A 20,448-nucleotide genomic window follows, 5' to 3' on the forward strand; every position below is an offset into this window, starting at 1 on the left:
CAGACCAAAAGTAGAATCCAGAGGTGAGGTGATAATGGTTACTCTTGGCATCAAAATTGACTGATTATAACATCAAGGAGTCTGAATAAAATAAATTGAAGGGATTAAAAATAAAGCACTCCAAGGTTTGGAGTCATACTTGGTAAAAGCGACAATGGTTGTGGCTATCAGATACAAACATCTCAGCTGTAGGAGTTGCTGAAGACTGTTCATCATCTTCAGTCACTTCATGATGAAACTTGTCTTGTTTATATGATCAAAAGTAGGGCACTCACATAATTGGACAGTTCAATTTGAATTGCAACTCTTTAGACAAGAGAGTACTGTACATCTGAATGCAGCAAGTCATGCGTAGGCTTTGGCTATAAATGGCAAACTAGTATTCAAGTCACACAGGCAACAACTATCTCCAGTAAGAGTTCAATAATTGCCCCTTAACAACAGTATTTGCATTGTTGAAGGCCCATCAACATCTTGAAGGCTCATTACTGATGAGTAAAATAGCTAGATCTGGGACACGAAGAGCTGGCGAGAAGCTGGCATCCAATCAATAATAACTTGCCTCCTAACTGCCCAATGCCTTTCCACTCTAGAGCTTGAACTTAAAAATCAAAATTCGATGCTCCAGAGCAGTACGATGTGAAATAAAAAGAAAAGCTGGAGAAACTCAGGATTGGTGATACTTATTTAATATTTAACTCTTGTCTGTCTCTCTCCATAAATGTTGCCAAACCTGCCTAGTTCCTCCAGTACACACTTTTTTCAAATTAATTTCCAGCAATTATAGTATTTTGCTTTAACTGTGGTACTGAGCGAGCTCTGGAGTGCAGAGTTTTAAACAAGATGCCAACAAGAGTAACCATCTGCCTGCATCCTGTACTCCACTCCTCGAGATACAACGGTCAGTATTCCATTAGGTTTTGAGATTTTCTTTTACACCTATTCGTGATATTTTAAAGATTATGCACTTGAACGCCAAAAGGTACTTTGAACATCCACTGTATTTAACTTTATATTATTCAGAAAGTATCCTGGGTCTATTCAAAATAGATAACGTCACACTTGCTTACAATATGTTACATAAATCAAGTTTGCCTTTATTTTAAAAGACATAAGTCAGTTACAGAAGAACACTACAAGCTCCCACACACCATACCAAGAAATAAACTGTCACTTGTTCATTTAGCACTTAGTCAAAATCATGCCTACCTCCCCTTATATTCCTTTAGTCAGAAGACTTATATGTACCACTTACTTGAAAACACTATTTTGGCTTCAAAAACTTTGTGATAATGAATTCCACAGGTTCACCACTCTAGTGAAGAAAATTCTTATCTAAATCCTAAAAGGGTTGAACATTTATCCTTAAACTATGATCTCTGATTGCAGAATCCCCTACCATCAGGATTATCCATCCTTCACCTAACCTGTCTAGCCCTGTTAGAATTGTATTATTGATCGCCATGGTGAGGTGCCAGAATATTGGAGGTTGGCTAACATGATGCCATTATTTCAGAAAGGTGATAAAGGAAAAGCCAGGGAGCTATAGACCGGTGAGCCTGACATCAGTGCAGGGGAAGTTGTTGGAGGGGATTCTGAGGGACAGGATTTACATGTATTTGTAAAGACAAGGCCTGGTTAGGGATAGTCAATATGGCTTTGTGTGTTGGAAATAGTGTCTCACTAACTTGATTGAGGGTTTTTGAAGAAGTGACGAAAAGGCTTGGTGAAGGCAGTGCAGTGGACGTGAGCTATATGAACTTCAAAAAGATTAATTAGATTACTTACAGTGTGGAAACAGGCCCTCCGGCCCAACAAGTCCACACTGACCCACAACCCACCCATACCCCTACATTTACCCCATTCACCTAACACTACAGGCAATTTAGCATGGCCAATTCACCTGACCTGCACATCTTTGGACTGTGAGAGGAAATTGTTGCACCCGGAGGAAACCCACGCAGACACGGGGAGAATGTGCAAACTCCTCACAGTCAGTCGCCTGAGTCGGGAATTGAACCCGGGTCTCTGGCGCTGTGAGGCAGCAGTGCTAACCACTGTGCCACTATGCCGCCCAAGGTATGACAAGGTTCAATATGGTAGACTAGTTAGCAAGTTTAGATCACATGGAATACTTAATTAGTAACCATTTGGATACATAACTGTCCTGAATGTTGGAGAGAGGGGATAGTGGTGGAGGGTTACTTTTTGGACTGGAAGCCTGTGACCAGCAGTGTGCCACAAGGATTGGTGCTGGATCTGATACTTTTTGTCATTTACATAAATTATTTGGATATGAATATAGGAGGTATAGTTAGGAAGTTTACAGATGACACCAAAATTGGTGGTGTAGTGGACATCCAAGAAGGTTACCTCAGAGTACAATGGGACCTTGACCGAATGGGACAAGGAGTAGCTGATGGGAGCAGTGGAGGGATCTACATGGACCTCAGTAAGGTGTTCGACAAGGTTCCTCATGCTTAGCAAGATTAGATCACATGGTACACAGGGAAAACTAGCCATTTGGATACACAACTGGCTTGAAGGTAGAAGACAGTAGTGGTGGAGGGTTTCCTTGCAGACTGGAGGCCTGTAACCAGACTAGGTTAACTTAATTTAGATGTATGTGAGGTGCTACATTTTGGAAAGGCAAATCTGGACTGGACTTGTACATTTAATAGTAAGGTCCTAGCGGGTGTTGCTGAACAAAGAGACCTCAGGGTGCAGATTCACAGTTCCTTAAAAGTGGAGTTATGGGTAAACAGGCTAGTGAAGGCTGCATTTGGCACACATACCTTTATTGATCAGTGCGTTGTGTATAGGTTATGTTGCAGCTGTACAGGATAATGGTTAGGCCACCACTTTTGGAATACTGAGTTCAATTCTGGTCTTCCTCCTCTCGGAAAGATGTTGTGAAATGTGAAAGAGTTCAGAAAAGATGTATAAGGATGTTGCCAGGGTTGGAAGGTATGAGCTATAGGGAGAGGCTGAATACACTGGGGCTATTTTCCCTGGAGAGGTGGAAGATGAGGGGTGACCTTATAGAGGTTTATAAAATTACGAGGGACATGGATAGGGTGAACAGCCAAGATCTTTTCCAAAACTAGAAGGCACAGGTTTAAGATGAGAGGAGAAGGATAGAGAAGGGACCTAAGGGGCAATTCTTTCATGCAGAGGGTGGTATGTATATGGAATAAACTGCCAGAGGAAGTGGTGGAGGCTGGTACAATTACAACATCTGGATAGGTACATGAATTGGAAAGGTTTAAAAGGATATGTGCCAAATGCTGGCAAATGGTACTAGATTAATTTAAGATATCCAGTCAGCATGGACAAGTTGGACCAAAGGGTTGCCTTACAAGCTGCACGTCTCTATGACTCTATAACAATTACTGAGGACACTCGGGTATCTTTGAACATTAGCCTCTCTGAATTTCTAGCCAAATTGTTTGCTGTGTTCCTGCTTTTGCTACCAAAGTGGATAACCTTACATTATACAGAATCTGCCATGTATTTGCCTACTCACTCAGTCTATCCAAATCAGAATGCCGCATCTCTGCTGCAACCACACAACTCACTCTTCCATCCAGCCTCAGCTCAACTAAAACACGGAAGATTCCACAAAGCACTTAATATTACACAAAATCAGTTTCATATTTAACTCTCAGTTTGTGTTAAATTAAGCAAGGTAGTACAAGAGTACTCCAACTCACTTTTGAAGTGAAGGCAAATCAATTTTTGCTATTCAATTTTTAGAGCATTTAGTTTTCACGCGAAAGTGACTTAGACCTAGAGTGATAGAGTCTTACAGCACGAATACAGACCCTTTGGTTCAACCAGTCCATGCTGAACATAATCCCAAACTAACTAGTTTCACCTGCCAGCTCCTGGCTCATACCCTTCCAAACCTTTCCTATTCATGTACTTATCAAAATGTCTTTTAAACCTTTAACAATTCATTCCACACACAAACTGCACCGTGTAAAAAATCTGCCCCTTGTGTCTTTTTTTAAAATGTCTCTCCTCTCACCTTAAAAATGTGCCCTAGTCTTGAAATCTTCCATCCTAGGCAAAAGACAACTACCATTAACTCGGTCTATGCCTCTCATTATTTTATGTCAGGTCGCCTTTCAATCTCCTACACTCCAGTAAAAAAAGGTCACAGCCTATCCAGCCTTCTATTGTAATTCAAATCTTCCATACCCTGCAACATCTGGTAAATCTCTTCTGAACCCTCTCCAGCTTGATAATATCCTTCCTATAACAGGGTGACCAGAACTGGACACAGTATTCGAGAAGAAGCTTTATCAATGTCCTGTACAAACTCAACATCACTTCCCAACTCGTATATTCAAAGGACTGAGCAATGAAGGCAAGAATGCCAAATGCCTTTTTAACCACCACCATGCAAACTTCAAAGAATTACATACCTGCACCCCGAGATCCTTCTGTTCTACAATACTCAAGGCCCTACCATTAATTGTATGAGCCTCACTCTTGTTTGCAATAACTCATATTTATCCAGATTAAACTAAGATATGGCAGATGGAGTTCAATCAAAATCATTTTCCAATCTTAGAAAATTGTCTTCACTGTCTACTTGTTACCAATTTGTGTCATCCACAAACTTATTAATCATACCTTCTACATTCTCATCCAAGTCATTTATATAAATGACAAACAAAAGAGAACACAGAATCACTCCCTGTGGAACACTGCTGATCACAGCTTTCTAGTCTGAAAAGCAACCCTCCACGACCATATTCTGTTTCCAGTCAATTGGCAAGCTCACCCTGAATCCCATGTAACCTAACTTTACTAACTGGCCTACCATACGAAACCTTTGGCTTTATTAAAATCCAAATAAAACAAATGTCTACTGCTCTGTCATCAACCTTTTTGAGAAGGTTACCAATCAAGTTTGTGAGACACTATTTTCCTCACAAATCCACACAGGCTATCCCTAATTGATTTTTGCCTCAATGTCCATAAATCCGATCTATTATATTCACCTCCAAAAAATACCTGCAACCAATATCGACTCATAGATCTATAGTTCCCATTTCTCCTTACAAACTTTCTTAAACAAAGATACAACATTAGCCAACCTCCAGTCAGCAGGCACCTCACCCATAGCTATAGATGATGCATGAGGAGGTGCTGCCGGTGTTGGACTGGGGTGGACAAAGTGAAAAGTCACAATATTGTTCAAGATATCATATCAGTTGCATGTCACTATGATCATGTGCTATAAATTCTGTATCTTATGATCCTGCACCACTAGCTTCCTGAGGGAGGGGCAGCGCACCAAATACTAGCAAATAAACCTGTTGGACTATAATCTGGTGTTGTGTGATTTTTAACGTAGATGATGTAAGTATTTTTGTAAGAGGTCTCTCAATTTCCTCCCTTACTTTCCACATCTCCTTGTTCCAAACTCACCAAAAGGGAGATCATCATCTAGTGTGCCCAGCCCCGTTTTGTTCCTTTCAAACAGATCTTCTACCATCCTTTCAAACTAGAGTTAATTGACACTTGGAAAGGACTCAGCAATCATGTAACTTCAAACAAGTACTAACACGAACTGAAATTTTGTAGGGTAAGAGAGCATGTGGCAACTCTGGTCACATCCACTGCAGGTGATTTTCTGTATTACTTAAATTGTACTGCTGAAGGCCTCCCGAAGATCAACTTGAGAAACAAACTTTGCAACATTGAAACGACTAGTGTGAAGGGACAAGTTTACATCAAAGAAATACAAGAACTGAAAATGGTTGCAGAACCACTTTCGGATTAGATATCAGCTAATAAGAAACAAATATGTGAAATGCGACTAGTTTCGAGGAGAAAGCCAGCAAGTCTCTGTACAAGGGATAAAGTATGGAGCTGGAAAAAGCACAGCAGGTCAAGCACCAGAGGAGTCGACGTTTCAGATCAGGACCTGAGCCGAAACGTCGGCTCTCCTGCTCCTCAGATGCTACTTGACCTGAGTTTTTATTTTCAGCTCCACGCTTTATCGACTCTGACTTTGCAGTATCTGCAGCCCTCACGATTTCGAAAACTCAGGCAAAGGCAAATCTCGGGACACCAGAACGCGACAGCTGAGATGTGGTCAGTCGACAATCCACGACCAGGTTCACTGGATAAACAACAACAAACTGCACAGCCAGCTCTATTTAAATTGCTAACACAAAATAGCCGCTATTTAGCTCTTGTATTTTGTGATCGGGTGCAAAATGGCGGTTAGCCCTTTTCTCGCGCTGGAAACTAATAAACGTTGTGCGCGCGCCACCAGAACAGCGCTTCTCTGACCCACAGTCAAACGCACCTTACAATAAAAAACGTTGGCCGAAACCATATTTTTAAGCTCACGGTTCGCCCGGTCCTGTCGCCGATTAACGTCTCCCATCGTAACTGAAGTGAAATCTGTACAAATGAAAGAAGGTATGCAGAATACGTTTCAAGATCTCAATTTTGCGATACAAAATAAATAACACATCAGCTGAGAATGAGCCTCTTTGATACCTCGCAGGATCTTTGCCTCTCACAACACAAATGCTAGAAGTGCCCATAACAAACATAACATCCGCTTTCGTGCTGCATTACTTGACAAGATAATTCTTAAATTACCAAAGTAAATCAAATCCTCTTGCCCAAGTTTCCCGATCGCAAACGACAACCGTTCCCCCCGCTTCCGGCGTGATCACGTCATTTCCTTAGGAACGGAAACCGCTCGCCCAATGAGCAAAAAGTTATCAAGTCGTCAAGAAACAGGTAGGCACGAATAAGGATTATACTGGCCTCAGACCGTTTAGATAAAAACCAAGTTGGCCCGTCTGAAATAATACTTCTTGAATTATTAATTCGAAAGCGAGATTAGTGTTATTCCCGACCACAATCGAGATTGCCAAACATCCGGGATGCCAAAACAGTGTGGGAAGTGATGTAACGGTCAATCGGAAGTCATCTTTCGCCGAAAACGACGTCTTCGTCTGTGAAGAGGGTTCATTTGTGGAAAGCGGCAATCATCGTTATCAGTAATTACTCAAATCGAGTTTGGACGGTCACTTTGTCAGTAATTTTCACGCATTGGGCTACTATTGGCGAGTAAAAAGTAATTTGTTAGCTGAAGGACATGTCCAGTTGTAGCATGGCATGTTTCTGTTCGCTAGTGGGTCGGAATGTGCCTTTTTTTAAAGGCCCAAACGATGGTGATATGATAGCAATATTTTGATCTATTCTCCAACTCCATGTTAACGAAAATTGATTCAGACTTCAAGACTAGGAGGAGCATTTTTAAGGCAATTGGAGAGAGATTTTAAAAATATATGAGACAGTTTAGATTAGATTAGATTACATTACATTACATTACAGTGTGGAAACAGACCCTTCGGCCCAACAAGTCCACACAGCCCCATCAAAGCGCAACCCACCCATACCCCTACATTTACCCCTTACCTAACACTACGGGCAATTTAGCATGGCCAGTTCACCTGACCTGCACATCTTTGTGACTGTGGGAAGAAACCGGAGCACCCGGAGGAAACCCATGCAGACACGGGGAGAACGTGCAAACTCCACACAGTCAGTCGCCTGAGGCGGGAATTGAACCCGGGTCTCAGGCGCTGTGGGGCAGCAGTACTTGCCACCGTGCCGCCCACTTTTTTACGCAGGGTGGTTTGCCTGTGGAATGAACTTCTTGAGAAAGTGGTGGATGTGGGTGCAAGTACAACGTTTAAAAGACATTTGGATAGATATCTGAATAGGAAAAAATTTGAGGTATATGGGCCAGGAGCAGGCAATTGCGACCTAGTTAGTTAGTTTAAGATTATGTTTGATATAGACTGGTTGGACCGAATGATCTGTTTCCGTGCTGTATGAGTCTATATTCCCCTGATTTAAAAGTTTAGACAGTGAGATTTGATCATATGGTGGAGTATGCATTTTTCTCCCATAGTTGAAATATCAGGAAATGTCAATCTAGCAATGACGTGAATTTCAAGTATTTTAAAATTGAGGCATAGAGTTGAAAAGTCAAAACCTAATGTCAGAGATGCCACTGAATTTAAAGAGTGATGAAATAGTCTACAAAATTTGTGTTCAAACTAAATATTATAGGACAAAACAACATCTTAAAAGGTAAATTTTGATATTTTGACAATAAACATGTGTTGAAAAGTGTGGTGCTGGAAAAGCGCAGCAGGTCAGGCAGCATCCAAGGAGCAGGAGAATCGACATTTCGGGCATAAGTCCTTCTTCAGGAATGTGGCCTACCTTACAGTAGTAGGCAGAATTGAGATGATCACACTATTAGGAATTATAAAGTAAGGTTAACCTATAAACTAAATTGGTACTTTTAAAACTAACATTTCCTAGACTTTACACTAAATATAATCGTGAAACTTTATGCCCTTGTCTGTCCCCTGAGCTCTTCTTTGTCCATTTTACCTTTTGCTGCCTAAGTTATTTGACTTGCCAGGGTACTAATCACAGTTAGGTTAAGGCCCACTCCAATGCCACAGTGCCCTTTTTCCTTGGTAGGGTTCACAAATGGGCTATGAACATTGGATCCTTCTCTCTAGCCGTGAGACATTACTGTAATCCTGGCAGGCAACTCCATCCTCAGGAGTTACACCCTCAGCTGCAGAAAACCATCTCGATGACCCGAGCTATATTAACCCTTACTACAGCTACATTGCTTTTTTACTCCTCCCACGGCATTTGCACCACATAATGTTCAGGTTGCTTAACCACCCTGTAATTCTTACAAATTGCATGAACCTCAACCATGTTGGATAAATGCAAGAACTGAGCCTTCTCCATTGATACGTCTTGTAGCTCTGTACCTACTTCATTTGCAGTCAACCCATCCTGTTTCTGACCACAGATCAAATCAGAACTTCGTAGCCTAATGTGTGTGCCTACTCTCTGGTACATGTAACTGTTCCTCCATCAGATCTATGGCAGTGCTTGAAGCTCAGATTCCTCATCATGCTTAACCCATATTTCTTCACGCTGCAGATAAATAAGCATATGTAGTAGGAACAGGAAGAGGCCATTTGGCCTCCTGAGCCTGTCAGTTGATTGATAAGATTATAACTGAACTGATTGTTGCCGGTCTCTCGCTCTTTGTCTCGCTCTCTCTCTCTCTCTGTGGCTCTCATTCTGAAAAAGCGCCATTTTTATGCCCATCACCTTGGATGGACTTCAGTTTATGAAGAAGAAAATGTTTGTAAGAAGAGGTGATAGCAGCAAGAACCTGCATTTATATGTTACCTTTTAATGTTAATGAAATGTAGGTTTTTTTTAAATAGAGTATTCAACATCTAAAAATTAAAGATTAATGACATTTTAGATGTTCATCCTGAAGTGTTAAAATTGCATATATTTGTTGTAATATTATTTACTTAGAAGGACAGTAATGATGAGGATTAAAATCATGGAGACCCTGTGAATTTAATTTTAAAGTTTTTAATTATCCTCTCATATCTGACAGTTCTGCCATGTGATAGATCATTTTTGCTAAATTCTGCATAAGATTACTAGTCCTCTCGGGCAAAAATGTAAATGCTGTAGGATAAACATATCTGTGCGTTCTTTAAATTGGAATAATGTCAATTTTTTATCACATTGTTGTCCTTGAATTTTTAAGCAACAACTTCAAAACTTATTTCTGCAACTCTGATTTGCATGTACATATAAATGCTTTAACTGAGTAAATGCCCCAATTTGCCGATTGTAAGAAAACCAGGAAGGAAGTTTCAGGGAGTGAATTCTAGAGCTTGGACTTCAACACTGAGGACCTTGCAAGTAAAGAACACCTGTATGTTGGTGAGCATTGAGATGATGGGTGAATGGGACTTCGTTCACGTTGGTATACAGCATGTAGAGTTTTGCACCCACCAAGTTCATGGATGTTTGTGTCACAGTTGCCAAATGTAGAGTAGAAAATAGCACTGTACAAAGCTGCATATTTACGTTTGGATTAAATCACCCTTTAAATTAGTCTTTTAAATGGAGAATTTTCAGCCCCCAAAATTAATTCTATTTGCTGCTAATTGAATTAATTTGCTGCTATTTTTTCTATTTATGATGAAATAATGAAGTGACATTTCATTGTTTCTTCAGATTTGAAAAAAATGAATATTGCTGGCATAAAAACACAGTTTGAAGATGGTGCAAGAAATGTTCCTTGTAGCAAGTACTGGTGTGATGTAAGTGTTTTCAAATGGATTAAGTTTTCAGCAGTAACTTGTTCTTATGTTACGATGCTTGTGCTATTAAAAAAATTCAAGATTTCATCATAATATTGTAATGGAAATGAAGGTGCTGAAACAAAGGGAGAAGTATTTATGGAATAACCAAGAAATTGATATAAGCAGTCGAATTTTATAATGGCATTAAGGTGAGGCAGGTGTAAACCCATATCCATTCTGGAAGAAATTAGGGTAGTAGGAATGAAATGCCTGAAGACTTAGTTGTTGAGGGTGATGGGATGGAGAGGCAAGTGAGATGGGTCCTTTTCATGGACACTTGAAAAGAAATGTTGTATTTGAGGATATAATAACAGCATCTATGGTTAGAAGTAAGGAATATGCTGATGGTGTATCTTGGTGGCCACCAAGTAATAGCATTGAGCCTGGAGTGGGATGAAAACAAGAAGAAATATAATTGCACTTGAATCCACTTATTCTACTCAAGACTGATTACAACAATGTGTAAAGGCAAAGGTTTTCATGGAGCAAACGCAACAGTCCTATCTTCTGTTTGTTTCTAATTTCCAATCTGCTAAGGAATGGAAAAAGTTATGAACCGCTTGGGAACCACTGAGTCAAATGGAACACGACAGACAATGCAATATAGGCAGAAGTGGGTACTGCAAATGATGTACATCAGAGTCAAGATTAGACTGGTGCTAGAAAAGCACAGCAGGTCAGGCAGCATCCGAGGAGCAGAATGATCGATGTTTCGGGCAAAAGCCCTTCATCAGGAATGAAGCTGGCAGTCTCGGGGGTGGAGAGAAAAATGGGAGTGGGGTGGGGTTGGGGAGATGGTAGTTGAGAGTGCAGTAGGTGGATGGAGGTGGAGGTGAAGATGATAGGTCGGAGATTAGGGTGGAGCAGATATCTGGGAAAGAAGATTGACAGGTGGGGCGAGTCATGTGGATAATGTGGAGCTGGAAGGTTGGAACTGGAGTAAAAGTGGGGGGAGGGGAAATGAGGAAACTGGTGAAGTCCACATTGATGCCATGTGTTTGAAGGGTCCCGAGGCAGAAGATGAGGCGTTTTTCCTCCAGTCGTCGGGTGGTGAGGGAGTGGTGGTGGAGGAGGCCCAGGACCTGCAAACCTGCATGTCCTTGGCAGAGTGGGAGGGGGAAGTTGAAATGCTCGGCCATGGGCGGTGTGATTGATTGGTGCAGGTGTTCAGGAGAGGTTCTCTGAAGGGCTCTGCGAGAGGGCGTCCGGTCTCCCCAGTGTAGAGGAGACCGCATTAGAAGCAACGGATACCATCAATGATGTGTGGAAGTTTATGGGCGTGGAAGGCTTCTTTGGGGCCTTGGACAGAGGTGAAGGGGAAGTGTGGGCACAGGTTTTACAATTCATGTGGTGGCACGGGAAGGTGCCAGGAGGGGCGAGTAGGTTGTTGGGGGGGGCATGGACTTGACCAGGTAGTCGCGGAGGAACGGTCTTCGCAGAAAGCGGATAGGAGTGGAGGGGGAAATATATCCATGGTAGTGGGGTCTGTTTGGATGTGATTTATGCAGAGGTTGGTGAGGTGGAACCAAAAGAGAAAATGTTGGAAAATCTCAGCAGGTCTGGCAGCATCTGTAAGGAGAGAAAAGAGCTGACGTTTCAAGTCTAACTGACCCTTTGGCAACCCCATGGCATCAATGTGGACTTCATCAGTTTCCTCATTTCTCCTCCCCCCACTTTACCCCAGTTCCAACCTTCCAGCTCAGCATCATCCACATGACCTGCCCCACCTGTCAATCTTCTTTCCCAGATATCTGCTCCACCCTCATCTCCGACCTATCACCTTCACCTCCATCTCCATCCACCTACTGCACTCTCAACTACCTTCTCCCCAGCCGCAGCCCCACCCCCCCTCCCATTTATCTCTCCACCCTGGAGGCTCCCAGTCTCATTCCTGATGAAAGACCATTCAAGTTGATAAATTCTTGATGTCACAAGGAATTAAGGGCTACGGGGAGAATGCGGGTAAGTGGAGATGAAATGCCCATCAGCCATGATTGAATGGCGGAGTGGACTCGATGGGCCGAATGGCCTTACTTCCGCTCCTATGTCTTATGGTCTTAATATAGTCTGTCATTGCATCTGTCCTCTAGTATGTTTATCACATTTTATGCATGGTAGGTGTGTAAGTATTTTGCTTTTACTGTTGAAATATGAGAAGGCCGGAAATTAACTCTGTTCTTTACTTTTTTTGTCTAGATCTGCAAAGTAGCTTGCATATCTGCTCTGAATCTCCAGGAACATATCAGGGGCTATCAGCACAGAAAGGTAAGATTAGCTATAGTGATCCAATCCCATGTACTCAATAATATGTATCTGATTCCTTTTAAAAGAAAGTAGTTTTAAACTGTGTGGACTGAGTGAAAACAGGTTTTATTGCATATGCACACATTTCATGGACTCGATTGTAATCTGGAATTCATTATTCCCCATCCAGGTCAAATTGCTGGAAACTTTCCTGGCAGTAAAGTTTAAAACAGATATTCATGTATAACATTCAAGTTAGAGTGCATAATAAAGTTTGATATTGACAATTTCTCAATGGAGTGTAAAATTATAATACATATTGAGATTCAGTTGTTTACTTTTCCTCTAGCATCTTGGATGTTAATGCAGTATTCCAACTTGCAATCTAACTTTTAGTTGGTTACAGAAGATCCTGTTGTAATAGCTCTGTGTTGCACAATTATGAAATGATAAATATGCTTCCAATGTAGTCATTCTGTGTTGCCAATCAGTGAAGGAAAAGTAAACAATTGAACCCCAAATATGTCTTGTAATTTTACACTCCATTGAGAACTATGGTCCCTGTTGACATAAGTCATTGATGATTGCAAATGACATCTATTCATCTCTCTTTTGTATCTTCCCCATTGCATAATCTACAGTATCTATTTCCAAAGCAGTTATCATTAATAATGATTACATTCAATCATTTAAATAACTTGCGTATTGGTTTGTGCAAAAATGATTTGGATTCAGTTGATTTACGAAGTGGGGGGGGGGGGGGGGGAGCAGGGAGGTGGGGGGAAGTGGCAGAAGGCAAGTTTCGTACAAGGTGGATTGAATGTAATTTATCAGAGTGGTATGGGAGAAAATTAGGCTGAGGTGGCTAAAAGCACTACCCCAGATCTGTCCGAAGTCAGAGGAAAAAAAGTGTAGGGCCTATGTTAACTAGACCTGTATCTAACTTTGTTTCTGCCCGTGCTCAGGGGACAGAGGCACAGATGGCTCTGAATCCCCCCTTTTCGAGGTTCCAGTCCCTACTGGTGACTGTAAGAAAGTGAGGACTGCAGATGCTGGAGATCAGAGCTGAAAATGTGTTGCTGGAAAAGCGCAGCAGGTCAGGCAGCATCCAAGGAGCAGGAGAATCGACGTTTCGGGCATGAGCCCTTCTTCGGGAATGAGGAAAGTGTGTCCAGCAGGCTAAGATAAAAGGTAGGGAGGAGGGACTTGGGGGAGAAGCGTTTGAAATGCGATAGGTGGAAGGAGGTCAAGGTGAGGGTGATAGGCCAGAGTGGGGGTGGGGGCGGAGAGGTCAGGAAGAAGATTGCAGGTTAGGAAAGCGGTGCTGAGTTTGGGGGATTTGACTGAGACAAGGTGGGGGGAGGGGAAATGAGGAAACTGGAGAAATCTTGAGTTCATCTCTTTTGTTTGGAGGGTTCCTAGGCAAAGGAAGTCCTTGGACTCCTCCATCGCCAGACGATAGCAACACGACCCTGCCCCCTTACTTCCCTCCAAGGCCCCAAGGGATCCTTCCATATCCGCCACAAATTCACCTGCGCCTCCACACACTTCATTTATTGCATCCGCTGCAGCCGATGTGGCCTCCTCTATATTGGGGAGACAGGCCGCCTACTTGCGGAACGTTTCAGAGAACACCTCTGGGACACCTGGACCAACTAACCCAACCAACCCAACCACCCCGTGGCTCAACACTTCAACTCCCCCTCCCACTCCTCCAAGGACATGCAGGTCCTTGGACTCCTCCATCGCCAGACCATAGCGACACGACGGTTGGAGGAAGAGCACCTCATCTTCCGCCTAGGAACCCTCCAACCACAAGGGATGAACTCAGATTTCTCCAGTTTCCTCATTTCCCCTCTCTCCACCTTGGCTCAGTCAAATCCCTCGAACTCAGCACCGCCTTCCTAACCTGCAATCTTCTTCCTGACCTCTCCGCTCCCGCCCCCACTCTGGCCTATCACCCTCACCTTGACCTCCTTCCACCTATCGCATTTCCAACGCCCTTCCTGCCTACCTTTTATCTTAGCCTGCTGGACACACTTCCTGAAGAAGGGCTCATGCCCAAAACGTCAATTCTCCTGCTCCTTGGATGCTGCCTGACCTGCTGCACTTTTCCAGCAACACATTTTCAGCACTCCTGGTGACTGTAGCCAATTTAATAGTTTCAAGGTGACTTGTAAGTTTCCCAATCCCAGTCTTTCGACTGTACTGTCTGGGCCAAATCAATTTCCCTTTTGTACAGTCGATTAGAACATTAGATTCTCTCTTGAGATCATTGCCCATTATGGTGCCCTTGTTATTTTGGCATACTTAGAATTTCATGCAGATATATATATATATATATATAGTTTATTTCTACGAGGGTAGTTTTGCTTAGGTAAGCTGGTGTTTTATCCCGTCCTACTCCAGTTAAGTTATTTGCGTGGGGTAAGTTTGTGATGGATACAGCTGCTCCTGTGTCAACTTGCATTTCACATTTCCTCCCTCCTATTACTGTGGGTACGCAAGTTCTCCCCTCTCTCTCACCCTCATGAATGGGGACAGCTGATTGTCAACTCTACTGACCTCGGGATCCCCGCAGTTCCGCGGTGTTCCGAGTGGTGTTTGGGGGTACCCCATGCTTTTCCCAGCACATTGCTTCTATATATCCTGTTCTTTTGCAGTCTGAAGTATTTTACATAGTTCCCAGCTCATAGGCCCCTACATTCTCCAGCAAAGTGTCCCTGTCGGCCTCAGTTGTGGCAGGATAGTTTTATTCTACTCTCGCCTCCATTCCGGTCGGCTGCTTTATCCAGTCTTGCTTTTGTCGCAGGAGCTTCTGCCTCCTGCATCCCTCTAGCCCACTCAACTAGGTCATCATAATCCTGGGACATTGTTACTCCCAATTTCAGGATGGCTTGGTGTGTGCTAGAGAGCCCATCTTTAAAAGCTTGGATGAATGCCCAGTCTCTCCCCAATCTGGGTTTGTTTGACTTGATCATTTCTGATAGATCCTAAATAATCATTCCCCATACTAGATGTTCCTTCCCCTTTAAGTTACTTAGTGGTTGTGATCTTGCTGCAGTTTGTGGGAGCATTTCCTAGCACCCTCTGGATCTCTTCTTTAAAATTGGTGAAGAGGGCTTGCTGAGCATCTATCTCGGCTGGAAGTGCAACAGCATGTGTCCACCGTGCTCTACTAAAGTCTCAGGCTGCTGTAGCATTGGGTCTTCCAGCTATCTGTCTCCACCTGTCCACTGGACAATCTGTCCACACCAGCTGGTGTATGGTCTCAGATGTAGTTGGTGCCTGACCCACAAACTATCCAGCTCTTCCCAGAACCTGATGTTTGTGCTCCGGGGCAGTAATTTGCCTAGGGAGGCCATAATCTGCTGCCTCTCCCCTGGGGTGAAGGGTTTATAATTCGCTTTGGGCTGTAAGTCTGTTCCTCCTCTGGAAATGGACGCTAAGTTATGCTTGTGCACAGTCCCTCCAACAAAGGGAGCAGTTGTTCCCGACTGGACAGTTTCATAGCGGGGAGCGAGTCAATCTCCTTTTCCTCTTTTACTTTTTCTAATCTGTATTCTAGCTCCTTTATTCTGTCCTCCAGCATAATTTCTGCATCTTTTGTACTCCAGTCCTCCAGATATAAAGGCCACTAACCACCATGATTATTTTCTGTGCTGGATTGTGACATTTTAAAGATCTATACACATGAACCCCTAAGTCTCTTCAGACATCCGCTGCTTTTAACTTCATACCATTATCAAAGTACCCTGATCTATCCTTTCTCAGTCCAAAATGGATAACCTTTCACTTGTTCACATTGAATTCTGTTTGCCACAGTTTTACCCCTTCATTTAGTCTGTCAATATTTCTTTGTAACTTTGCTATCATTCACACTATGCCTAACTGTGTCATCAGCAAATTTGGAGATATGACTTTCTATGCTGTCATCCAAGTCATTAGAAAATAATTTGAATATTTGAGGCCCTAACACCAGTCCATGTGGGACACCACTTGTCACATCCTGTCCATTTTAAGTATACATCCATTATCCCTACTTTTTCTTGTCTGTCATTCAACTAATTTCCCAGCCTTGTCAGTAATTTGCCCTTACTTCTGTGGGCTTCAACCTTAGTTAGCAGTTTCTTAAGTGGGACTTTATCAAATGCCTTCTCAAGTCCATATAAATAACATCCATAGCCATTATCCTGTCCATACTTTAATTACCTTTTCAACAATTCAGTGAGGTTTCTCAGGCATGACCAATCTGTCATGAATCCATGCAACTCTTCCTGAGTAATTGAAATGTGAGGTGTTCAGTTCAGTTACTGTATCCTTGCTTATGGACTCCCAACAATTTCCCCACCATAGATGTTAGACAAAGTCATGAAAGGCTCTAAGGTGATTGTTCTTGCTCCTGGAAAGGGTGTAGTCCACCTTAGATTAGCCTGGAAGTGTAACGTATCTCAAATATGTCTGTAGCAACATGAGCGGTCTCTGCGATTAACAGGATGCTGCTGTCAAGCCAAAAAGACGGGTTGCCTTTCACACAAATGAACAATATGGTATATGCATTTCAGTGCCAGTGTGGTATCAGGTCTGTAAGATTGACCATACTCAAATAGCCTAAGCTAGCAAAAGCTGCAACACACTGCTTAACATTGCCTGTGATTCTACAATTGAGCAGCATATGCTGGATAATCCAGAATGTGAGAGAAATTATGCTGATAACCAAGTTATGATTGTCAGTCGAGCTTGCGTATGTGTATTAATACACAGGGTCATGTGTTTTGTGGGCAGAAAAGAGGTACATGCACTGCACATGTTTCAAATCAACAAAATGGTGATAACTTTTCATAGATTTCATTCTTGGCACTGCCTTCAGCAATCAGTCAACGTGTTAGTTTTAAAATTTAAATCAAATCTGGCAGTTAACTGCCAGTCATCATTATTTGGCATTGTTGCTACCAATCAGTATTCTCCTCTCAACTAGTGTAGACTTGAATTTGTATTCTTGCAAATTATCTTGAATGACTCCAAGATGACACACTTTGTCAAAGTTCTTCTTTTAGCAATACTCAAGTTCTTTGCTGCCAAAGGAAGTAGATGTCTTGGCATGAATCACGCTAACTCAGTTGACTAGTGGTATGTGGAGATACAGAAGTGGGTCAAGCAGGTAGATAATTACAGATAATTATTTGACAGATAGAACTAATGTTGTCCATCAAGGATCTGCATGGTACACTCACTTTTTACTGTTTAGGAATTACCTTGAATGAAGAGCTATTTATCTAAGTTGTTGACGGCAGCAATGTGGGTGACACAACAAATAATGTTGATGGAAACTGAAAGGGGTACTGATGAAATGATAACTTGTGGCCAAGCTGTCCCAGTTGCAATTCAGCATGAAGAGGTGAGGTGATTTATTCTGGATCTAAGCTGCATAGATCAGTGTAAACTCAAAATGGTGACAAGCCAGCAATTATGTAGGAACAGAGATTTAGGGATCCAAATACACGGGCATGCGATTTAGATGAAAAAGGTCATTTAGAATGATAATTAAATGTTTCTCTGATCTTGAGGAAACTGAACTACAGATGGATGGAAATTATGTTGGTCATATGAAACCTCTTTTTTTTAAAACCTTTTACCAGATAGGGATATTGTTGTCTCAGCCAGAATTCATTGCTCATCCCTGATTGCCCTTGAGAAAATGGTGGTGAATCAGCTTCTTAAAAAGCTGCAGTCATGTAATGAAGGGATAACCTTAGTTCAGTTAGGAAAGGAGTTCTTGATTCTTGACGTGATGACTGTGAAGGAAGATGATGTACTTACAAATCAAGGTAATATGTGGTTTGAGGATGCAGCACGAGGGGAGTGCGACTTGCAAATGGTGTTGTTCCCACTCATCTGTTGCCCTTATCCTTACTGGTTAGAAGACATTGATTTGGAAGATGCTATAGTTTCTGCAGTATATCTTGTATACCATGCCACTTAGAATCATGGGGGGTATGGATAAAGTCAGTGTTGGTGTCTTTTCCCTAGGATGGGTGATTTCAAATCTAGGGGGCATATTTTTAAGGTGAGAAGGGGAGAGAGTTGAAAAAAGACGAAGGGCAAATTTTTTACACAAGGTGGTTAGCATGCAGAATGAACTTCCTGTGGAATTGTTATATGCAGGCACAGTTACAAAATTTAAAAGACACTTCGATAAGAACATGACTAGGAAAGGTTTCGAGTATTATGGGCATAGAGCAGGCAAGTGGGACTCCTTTAGTTTAGGATTTTGTTTGGCTTGGCCTGCTTGGTTTAAAGGGTCTGTTTCTGCACTGTATGACTCTTAAGTGGACTGTTTTGCCTTAGATCATAAGCCTCTTGAGTGTTACTGGAGCTGAATCTATCCAGGCAAGTGTTCACATCCACATCACATCACTTTATAGTTTCTGGACAGTGTTTTCAAAATCGGGATGTGAGCTACTTGCCACATAATTAAGGGCCTCTCACCTGTTCTTGTTCCACAGTGTTTATATGACTGGTCCAGCTCAGTGTTTGGTCAATGGTAACCCCCTCAGCATGTGGATATTGTGAAATACAGCAAACGCCATTAACTGTCTCAATCTAATCTGGAAAACCACCTTGGGAAAAATGTATTTTCCTTAGCAGACGTGCAGTATAACCTTAATTGCGTGATACATGTGTTCAAGTGGTTAAATACGGAACTTCTAATATTTTCTAATTAGCCTGTTCTGAGATATTATTACACACCTCTAAAGCAAGTGGGACTCGAGCCAGGACCTTCTGTTTCAGAGATAGGGATAAACTTGAACTTGTACTGAGTTGATGTTCTCTCGTCTTGAAAGTTCAGGGTCATCTAATTAAAGCATTGACAATGGTTAAAGGTGTTAATTAGGTACATAATGTGAAACTATGTCTCTGGTGGAGTGTCCAGAACTGGAGAGCTCAACTTGAAAATTAGGAATTGACTGTTCATGAATGATTGTTGAAAGCATTTCAGAAAAAATATCTTAAATCTGGAATGTTTTTACTCAAATTAAAAACTCTTGGAACTGGACCAATTGTTTATCTCATTTTGATATATTCTGAGTTTTGTTGAACAGGTTTAGTAAAGGTCAAAGAATTTAGATAGATAGGAGGAGTTAAAATGCAGATTAACTGTGGTCTGGATCGGGGAACTCCGCTCCTGACCCTGTTACAGCCTTGGTCCAGGCATAGATAAAATAGCTTAACTTCAGAGAGTGACTGTCCTTGATATCAAGGCATCATTTGACCAAATATGGTATCAAGGAACCTTAGCAAAACTGGAGTCAATGGTAATCAGAAGGTAAGTTCTCCACTGGTTACTCATACCTGGCACAAAAGATAATCCTTGTAGTTGTTGGAGGTCAACCATCTTAGCCCCAGAGCACAAGTGCAGGAATTCCTCAGGGTAGTGTCCTCGGCCCAACCATCTTAAACTGCTTCATCATTTCCATCCATCATTCCAGCATGTTCACTTCCTCCAATACTTAAGCAGTCCGTACTTATAAGCTGCAAGACCTCAGCAATATTCGGGCTTGAGTCGATCAGTGGCAAGGACTGTTCGGGCAATGACCATCTCCACCTGGAGAGAATCTAACTATCACCCCTTAACATTCTCATAGGACTAGACATTAAATGCTGGAAGGATTTTATTGACGACCAGAATGTCCACAACCAGCGGTCACAATCTAAAGATCAGGAGTAGGACCGTCTAAGATTGAGGCAAGGAGATATTTCTTCACCCAGAGAGTGGTAAGCCTGTGGTTCTGCCACAGAGGTGGTTGAGGCCAAAACATTAAATGTTCTCAAGAAAGAGTTAGATATAGTTCTTAAGTTTGAAGGGTGTGGGGAGAAACAAAAAAATAGTACTGAGCTGGACCATCATGTTGAATGGTGGAGCAGACTTGAAGGACAGAAAGGCCTA

The 20,448-nt window shown here is 42.2% G+C and overlaps 2 protein-coding genes across 11 annotated transcripts in view; one reads left to right on the forward strand and one right to left on the reverse strand.

Moving 5' to 3' along the window:
• LOC140480554 (uncharacterized) overlaps positions 1-6,724 on the reverse strand; it is a 57,152-nt gene extending 50,428 nt beyond the window's left edge. The window contains exons 1-2 of one of the 2 annotated variants that reach the window (XM_072575536.1): positions 6,631-6,724; positions 6,329-6,426 (exon numbers count right to left, since the gene is read on the reverse strand). In XM_072575536.1, coding sequence (XP_072431637.1) covers positions 6,329-6,409 — 81 coding nt within the window. In that variant the 5' untranslated portion in view covers positions 6,410-6,426; positions 6,631-6,724. Of the gene's footprint in view, positions 1-6,328; positions 6,427-6,525 lie in introns of both variants that reach the window. The other variant, XM_072575535.1, reaches the window with a different exon arrangement.
• Positions 6,725-6,814: 90 nt separating this feature from the next.
• Positions 6,815-20,448, forward strand: part of LOC140480553 (uncharacterized) — a 72,567-nt gene continuing 58,933 nt past the window's right edge. The window contains exons 1-3 of one of the 9 annotated variants that reach the window (XM_072575534.1): positions 6,815-7,114; positions 10,129-10,214; positions 12,453-12,521. In XM_072575534.1, the coding sequence (XP_072431635.1) occupies positions 10,140-10,214; positions 12,453-12,521 (144 nt within the window). In that variant the 5' untranslated portion in view covers positions 6,815-7,114; positions 10,129-10,139. The remainder of the gene's footprint in view (positions 7,115-10,128; positions 10,215-12,452; positions 12,522-20,448) is intronic. The other 8 variants (XM_072575525.1, XM_072575526.1, XM_072575527.1 and 5 more) reach the window with 8 other exon arrangements.

This window comes from Chiloscyllium punctatum, chromosome 8 (assembly GCF_047496795.1).
Source record: "Chiloscyllium punctatum isolate Juve2018m chromosome 8, sChiPun1.3, whole genome shotgun sequence".
In the NCBI taxonomy this organism is placed as follows: Eukaryota; Metazoa; Chordata; class Chondrichthyes; order Orectolobiformes; family Hemiscylliidae; genus Chiloscyllium; species Chiloscyllium punctatum.